General features: G+C 39.1%; 1 protein-coding gene across 1 annotated transcript; it reads left to right on the top strand.

The window, feature by feature from the left end:
- The first annotated feature begins 1,303 nt into the window (after positions 1-1,303).
- Positions 1,304-8,351, top strand: CCKAR (cholecystokinin A receptor). Its single transcript, XM_009502529.2, has 5 exons — positions 1,304-1,600; positions 2,364-2,615; positions 4,646-4,907; positions 6,524-6,651; positions 7,291-8,351. The coding sequence occupies exons 1-5, from the start codon at positions 1,480-1,482 to the stop codon at positions 7,815-7,817; spliced, it is 1,290 nt and encodes a 429-aa protein (XP_009500824.1). The 5' UTR covers positions 1,304-1,479; the 3' UTR covers positions 7,818-8,351.
- Positions 8,352-8,754: the final 403 nt, after the last annotated feature.

Raw genomic sequence — 8,754 nt, 5'->3', positions numbered from 1 at the left:
TTGAAACTGGAATTGAGTCCTTTGGACTGGATGTTTTCTTCAGCTGAGACAGTTACACTGATTGCCAGGTTAAATTGTTTTAACTCAGATTAACTCAATTTAAATCAGATTAACTCAGATTTAACTAAAAAATCTGTAAAAGAAATATAATTACTCTGCCAAAGAAAGGATAATTCAGAAATCAGATCTTCAGGTGTATCTTTCCAATCTACTCTCCTACATACCCATCTGGTTTATGGCGCTATAGAGCAAGGCTGTCTTGACTGGAAAAGAAATCTGGGCCTTCCAGTCTGTATATATCAGCTTTAAGGGATCTGAACCTGTTATTAGGAACCTGTTATTACTCTGCCTATTTAACTAGGAGAGATTTTAAATGTGAAATTTGTTTTCCATTGACTTATAGCAGGGATTAATTTATAATATTAATTTACATTTTTGGCCATAAACAAGCTGTATACTGGAAGTTAAAAGCCCATGACTTCATGGAAACACCAGAGAGGATGATGTTTATGTATTCAAAAAGCAGATCTCAGAAGAAAGAGTTTCTTTTAAACAACCAAGATTGTTGTGTTTTATACTAATGCGTAACTAATGTGCCACAGTTTATCAGTTCATCAAGTTTGTATTCAAGTCATATACAAGTCCTTGCACTGAGAAAATGCGTAGGCTTCTGCTTATACTAAGCAACAATTCTAATATCATACTTTCATAAGGTTTGATCCAAGAACGTTGAAATTAGTGAGTCTTTGTATTGACTTACCGGGTTTGGATTAGGCATGTACAGTGCTTTTGTATGAAGTTAGCACTTTACCAAATGAGATAATGTACCAGCTCTTGTTTTTCTGAGCATACCCAGACTTCAGTCTGCTCCAGAAAATGTCAAGATAAGAATAAGTTTCATGTAAGGCATGGAAAATCTTCTCTATGTTTTTCTCTTCTCTGCCCTTTTATTCAGCTACTTTTACCATTTTATGTTTTTGGTTGGGAGACAGATTTATCACTCTCATCACTCACTGGTTGTGATTTACTGGCCATGGCAATACAGGCTCCCTCCAAGAAATATTGCAGAGATGTGAGCAGAAGCAATCTTGCAAGGGGTTAATGCTGTAATCTTTTTCTAGCCTGTTTATAATCCCAACAGTAGGCCAGTAACAGAAGAGGGAGGATCTGAAAAAGTACCAGAGGGGATGCATGTGTGAGTGTGGATGTGCGTGCATACGTGTGAGTGTGTATGTGCACACATACGTTGCTTTTCTGAACTGCCTTATGTGCCACTGGAATAAATCTTTTTCAGCCTGAACAGGACTCTGTGTGCCGGGTGTTCCTGACGGAGAGTTAGGAGAGCTTCCTTGCACAACTGCCTCTCTCGTATTTCTCCTGGAGATTTCATACAGAAATGTATTTGTTTACTGAAGGAATGGACAGATAGTTACAAACCCACCCTTTTCTTCATCGAAGCTAACCTGTGGATACTGAAGAATGGAAATAGTTGATGCCAGCTTCCTCGGGAACAGCACCAATATTACTGCTTTCCTGTGCGATATCATCTTGGAAAATGACACCTTTTTCTGCGTGGAAGATCCACCTTATCCTTCTAAAGGTATGTATAGAAAAATAGATTTTTTTTTTCAGGCAGTTTTAGTTCTAGCTGGAAGTAGAGACACTATGGAAAGAAACAGCTGCACAAGGCTTTTTCTGTGAGGGAGTGCAAAATCAACTGCTTGCTAATAGGTTAGGATGAGAAACAGGCAGGAAAGAATTTAGTATGTGCTGGTTTTCCAAGTTAAAATTTCAACTAGAACAACATTTGGATACAATGGAAAACTAAAACAGTAACACTATTGGGCACAAAATGTAAACAGCTCTGCTAAGGACTTGGAGAAACATGATTTTCACTCTTCGAGCAATTCAATAACAACGGTGTTACCTGATCTGATACTGTGCATGAAAGTGATTAAATATGAAATTACAGCACTCTGAGGCTGAAAAAAATCATCCATGTAGTAAAATATTTTTGATTGCTGTATCATTTCTTACCTCTGCATAAAGGAGGAACTCCCATGGTGAGTGAGTGATGCACACTAAGTAGTGTGAACAGAACTTTGTGCTTTTAAGAAGTCGTATTTGGCTCTTCAAATGGCCATTGTATTGCATGTATTATATTTAATGTTACGTCATTCGTGTAGAGCAGAATAAGTTTAAGAATTTCAGAAGTTCCACTGATTTTGCATTGGTGTAAAGATATAAACCTTAGTAATACTGAATGCAGAAAGGCTTTTGGTTTTTATTAAAGGATGAAACATATAATACTAGTTTGTGAGCTGTATACTGCATAACTGCTTTTTCCTTGTGTCAATTTTCAGATTTGCATCAGATAATTCGGATTCTGCTGTATTGTTTGATATTTGTGCTCAGTGTTTTGGGGAACATTCTGGTAATTACAGTACTGATAAGAAACAAGCGGATGAGAACGGTCACCAACACGTTTCTGCTGTCACTAGCAGTCAGCGACCTGATGCTCTGCCTTTTCTGCATGCCATTCACCCTCATTCCCAACCTGCTGAAAGATTTTATTTTTGGTAGTGCTGTTTGCAAAACTGCCACTTATTTCATGGGTAAGTCTTGGAAGTTTATACTTATGTTGAAGACTGACTAATGAGATAGGTGAGAAGGTCATTAAAGACCAGTAAAAGGGTTATTGTTTCCATCTGCCCTTGAGCAGTTACCAAAATCACAAAGTAACAACTTTGTAGTGCAAGTCTCCGTGGTTGTGGTCTCCTCAGGCTGATCCAGCAAAACACAGAGGCATCCACTTAATTTTAACAACATACAGAAGTGTGTTGCTGGATCAGGTTAAGCGAGAAGCGTGGTGCATGATCAAGCTTTCATGAGGAACCCGGCACATGGGCTTGCTTGCCTGTCACCGGCAGAGTTGTTAGCAGCGTTCAGATCACCCGGCAGAAATGACAGGCTTGTACTGTCCTCACTAAGAGCAGCCTTTGCCCACAGATTTTTGGTAGCAGTGATACATGAAAAAAAAAAAAAAAGCCCGAAGTAGGTGTCATTTGTGGAGCTGGAAGTTAGAACAAGCACTTTCTGGGAACAGACCAGGTGTGGTCAGAGCTCACCAGAAGACCACAAAATACAGATACAGGTTTTAGAGGCTGACGTTAAGAAGCATTACTTTTATATGCCTTGCCATATCCCCTTTGGTTGTGGAGCCAGGAGTTTCCAAATGCCTGGATTATGTTTGTGTAAGTGATTTTGTCTCACTTCCAACACTTCCTGTGCATTTGCTTGTTTCTTACTAAACAAAAAAAAAAAAGAGAAAAGAAAAAAGGAGACCATTATGTAAAGTTTTTGCTACCTCGGGAATCCCTCGGTTAATTACAGAAACCTTAGGTCCCCTTTCAACCTGTGCCCTTGAGGACTTTGTTGTAATGTGAAAGTACACACCTAAAGTGTGCGAATGGGAAATCAACACCTTTTTGTAGATAAAACCAATAAAACTAAAGGCCATGTTTAAACAATTCTAATGAATTGTTGCCATAAATATCATAAAACGTTACTGAAGCATTGTCATCTTTCTCTTATTTCAAACTGTGTAAATTACTTTACAAAAAAAAAAAATCCAGTGAAATATTTTTGAACATGAAGTTTTTCATTACACAGGTGTTTTATTTTAAGAGTCAGAATATGGATATTTCTCACTAGTGGTTCAGGTTAACAGAGGCTTCAATTGACAAACAGGCACTGACATCCATTGCATCACCTATGCTCAAGTTTTAATTTGAGGATGAAGGGAGACTTATTTTAAATTACAGATCATTCATGTAAATCAAACTGTAAAGGTATTGGCATTTTATATTTTGACCCACATTAGAACATTTACAAAGACTATTAAATGACAGCTCACTCACTGAAAGAAAAATTAGTGACAAAATTAAGAAGAAATAATTACAATCTCTCAGTGATAAACTGGGGCACCTCAGTGACAGAAATGCACATTGCATTATATTTTATAATATGTGAACAGAAGACATTAAGGGCACTTGAAGGACAAAGATTCTGCTTCATGACTTCATTTCTCCTGCTTTGTAGCTCCATTAGAATCAGATTTAAAAAGTGATAATATTTAATATCTTGAATGAGAAAATCTCTTGAATGAGAAAATCAGAATAACAGTCAAGCAATATAATATAACAGTCAAGCAATATAAGGGGGACTATGAACTGCTGTGTTAACAGAGTAATTAGCAGCATAATCCCACTGATTTCAAATGCTTGTTTGAATTTCAGTGCAATTAGTGGAGTGGATAAACCACAGTAGCAATGAGAATAGTTAGGAGGAAAAGTGTCTTCTTCCCGTTATCAGAATTTCATGGTTTGACAGAATGAATCTTTTGTCTTGGACTTCTGGAGTTAGAGAAGTGCAGAGCAGGAACATCAGCCTGGAGACCCAGACCCATTGCCCACGCATTCATCCCTGACTTAATCAGTACGATATTTATAAATATTTTAGCTTACAAATAGTTTGCTATATTTTTAATTTTCTATAAGCATACAGAAAGTTAGCAAGCCTATTTGAAAGCAACATGAACCTTTAAAACAAGAGAATAACCTTTTCCTTTATTTTATATATCCAGGTGTCTCTGTAAGTGTATCTACATTCAACCTGGTTGCCATATCTTTGGAGAGATACAGTGCCATTTGCAAACCTCTGCAGTCCAGGGTCTGGCAGACAAAATCTCATGCCTTGAAAGTGATTGCTGCTACCTGGTGTGTTTCCTTTACTATCATGTCACCATACCCAATTTACAGCAAACTGGTACCTTTTACCAAGTATAACAACACCACAGCAAATATGTGTCGGCTCCTTTGGCCAAGTGATGTCATTCAGCAGTCTTGGTAAGACATAACTGACTGTTAGCAAATGCATAATTATCTGGTGGAAAACAGGATTTCATGGTAGCATTAAGCCTACTGAAAATCAAGTATTAACCTTCAGCAAACATTTACACTTCTATCATGCTTATTTAAGAAGTAAAAACAAACAGAAAATAATATTTTTGAGCTGCTTATGTTTTGACACTTGTATGACTTTTCCCTTGTCATAGGAATGATACCCAACACGGCAATGATTCCCACACTATGGTCTGCTAAGCCCCTACTGTTGCTGTAAAGAAAGCATTTGTCACTCTTCACACAGGAATACTGCTTTCTCTAATTTATACGTAAACTTAAATATTTTCAGAGAAGTCCTTGATTAATCTTTGAGAAATGCAGACATGTACAAGTGCCCCTCTGCGTGCTGCCTTGCCTGTTCACATTTGTCTGAATGTCCTTTGGGTAGAATATGAGAATGTGGAGAGGTTGCAAATGCTCTTCTTGAGAACTGAAACCTTCTAGTCACTTATAGAGAACAGAGAGATGAGGGGAGAGACAGTGCTCCAAGTCCTACACGTCCTACACTTCCAGGCAGAGTAAGTAAATAGTAGCACTATCAAGAAGCAATTAGACAATGTGTCCTTGCACAATGACTAAACACTGAGAAGATGTAAGATTTTTTTGGATACTGAAGGCCAGTTGGAACTGGGAACAAGATTATAGTATGCACCACTTCAGCATGGTGTATCCACAACCATGGTAAATTTGAATTAATGCTTTCAGTAGTCTCAGGTATTTGGCAATATGAGTACAGATGAGGAAAGGGGGTGCAGGGTGAAATTATCTTCTCCATGGCATCGTTGCAGATTCCCAGGTGCTTTCGTGAATTTGCACCAAAGTCCCAGGGAACAAAAGAGATGTAGGCTTATGAATGCATTTAGAATTATTTCCCCAACTCATAATCACATCAGAGAAGCTGCCTAGGAGAGTAACGGATGTGCAATCAAGTAAAAGCTGCTTCCTCTAGCAAAGGGGTTGCCGGCCCTGGGATCCATCCCCGGGGGCTCTGCATGGCCCCATGAAAGCCCAGGTGGTGGCTGCTCTGTCCCTGCCCACATGTGCCACGACCCTTAGCAAGTCAGATCTCACTGAAGTAGTGACTGCCAGTACCAGGGGCTCCTTTGAGAACCAGCAGCTGCTCATTTGGCTTCTGCAAGGCAATTTTTACATCAGTCAAAGCTACAGGGCGCCTGACGCTCATCTGGGTACAGCAAGGAGCCCCACACATGGACAGAGAGACCTTCTGCTCCCTTTAACCACTATGGGAGTGCCCATCTCCTCTGGGCCTGCGGAGCTTGGGTGACAGACGTTTTGCAGCCACGGTGGCTTTGTTCCTGCTGTACTTTTCTGAGGGAAGAAGGAGGAGAAGATGTGGGAAGCTTCTAATTTCCAGAGCTGTCAAAATGATGCTTTGTATTAGCATGAAAAAATTACAGAAAAATCTTGAAATCTTGACACACACGTCCCTTGTCCGTGTGCGTGTCCCCCCCTCACCCCCTTGCTTTCTCACCTGGAAAAAAGGAGTTTTTTTGGTTTTGTGCTGTTCCCTGATATCAGTTTGTCTTTTGATTATTTAGGTACACTCTCCTGCTACTCATACTCTTTCTTATACCTGGGATTATAATGATGGTTGCATATGGCCTAATTTCTTTGGAACTCTACAGAGGAATAAAATTTGATGCCAGCCAGAGAAAATCTTCACGAGGTAACAAAACATTTAGGTTTGGGGGTTTTCTTTAAGTTAGAGTTGAACATACAAGCAGTCATCTTAAGGCTACTAAAAGCAGAATTTTCTATTTGCAAAAATGATGATTATGATCATTATGGTCAGTTATGGCCATGAACCTGCCAGATGCATTTGTTGATTGAAGTTATTCCCTTATTCACTAGTAAATAATTCCTCACCTATGGCTTGTTTGCAAAGACTCTTGGCAGGATACATTAAATTTCTAATTTGCTTATTATAGAAATATCAAGATTTTTTTTTCTGGCTGTGGATGAGAACAATTTCTCTCAATAAGCACCACAATAAAAATTGTCAAATTAAGATAGAAGCATATAATTTTGAAAACTATCTTCAGTGAATACTTAAGCAAACAGTGTTCTTACATCTTTTGCATGAATCTGTATAGAGTTAAGATGCGAGAATATTGGGACATAGGGGCTGCAGAGCAGCTGATACACAACTGACTCAGAAGTGGGCCAGTGCTTTCTTTGCAGCAGTTGTTCATCCATGAATTATATTATTTTTTTAGACTTAGACTCCATTCTTTACTCTTCATTCTTTTGAATCACTGTTCAGAGAGATTTTGCTGACTATTTAAGCACTAATTTATATGTACAGAAAGAAAAATAAGTACCTGCAGTGCCAAATACGAGGATGGAGATGGATGCTACCTCAACAAAACCAAAAGAAAAAGGAAAATGCCATTGCAACAGCTCTCTGCTACTAGCCATAGCAAAATAGACAGGGTGAGAAGCAGCAGCTCTTCTGCCAACTTAATGGCCAAGAAACTCGTCATCCGCATGTTGATGGTGATAGTGATTTTGTTTTTCCTCTGCTGGACTCCCATCTTCAGTGTCAATGCCTGGCGTGCGTTTGACACCACTTCGGCAGACCAGCGTCTCTCAGGAGCTCCTATCTCCTTTATCCACTTGTTGTCCTACACTTCTGCCTGCGTGAATCCTATCATATACTGTTTTATGAACAGGCGTTTCCGCATGGGTTTTCTAGCCACTTTCACCTGCTGTGCAAAGCAAAAGCCCCCTGCAATACGGGGAGAGGTTGGTGATGAAGAGGAGGGGAGGACAACAGGGGCTTCACTCTCCAAATGTTCTTACATGCACATGAATGCATCTGCACCCCCCTGAGCTGCGCCAGAAGCGGCAATGAGTGGCCTACAGAAATTGAAGTATCTACCATCTGGTCTCAGAAAGTGACTGTGGCATCAGCTGAACATGATTTAGTTCTGAGGTAATGAAACACTTCAGCTGACAGTAAATTCAGTGAGAATTTTATGGGAAATGGATGCTATCACTGTCTGAGCTTTACATCACTTTCCCTTCAAAAGTACAAAGGATGAAGAGGGCTCTTTGAAGATACGGGACTTTATAAAAAGCCTTAGAAGATGTTCTATTTGTCATAAATTCTCCTGTAAATGTTGGTGTCCTTTACATCAACACTTCCGCTCAGTTTTCGGCTGCAGTTCTGAGTATCTCTTAAAATTTCCAAGACGCTAATAGATTCTCCTCAAACCTGAATACATGTATTGCAGTCTTCACTTCAATATCTATGCCTCATAACCAAGATCTTTCAGTTACATTTGTAGTATTTTTTCACATTATTTTAGCTGAGATCATTTTGGTGTCACAGTCAATTAAAAGGAGAATTTTGTGGTGGGAAGAATGGGCTTGTCCATGTGAAAATAATGCTTTTAAGTAAAATAATATCATCTTTTTTTTAAATAAAATGAAAATAAATAGCGGTGACTTTGTGGATGGAATGTATTCTTCACTTAGGCAATAACCTAAATTAGCATAATTGAATGTATTTTTGGTTTAAATAAACCCCATAGAACAAGCACAAAGAAGTGGCTTTCTTCTGTGCAGCTGCAAGCAACCACACGTGCAAGTGGCAGGGTCTTAGATGAGGCCCAAAGGCTCACATAGAAATTGTCACACTGGGAAGCACAGGGAAAAACACTTAGGATAAAGGCAAAGAGGTGATTTTACAAAAGGCACAGGACTGAAGACGTATGATGATGCCCATGGTAGTCATTCATTTCACAAATATATTCACAGTCACTCC

Source organism: Phalacrocorax carbo, chromosome 4, assembly GCF_963921805.1.
Source record: "Phalacrocorax carbo chromosome 4, bPhaCar2.1, whole genome shotgun sequence".
In the NCBI taxonomy this organism is placed as follows: Eukaryota; Metazoa; Chordata; class Aves; order Suliformes; family Phalacrocoracidae; genus Phalacrocorax; species Phalacrocorax carbo.
The sequence above is the reverse complement of the archived record's forward strand: the minus strand, read 5'-3'. Positions and strand labels throughout refer to the sequence as shown.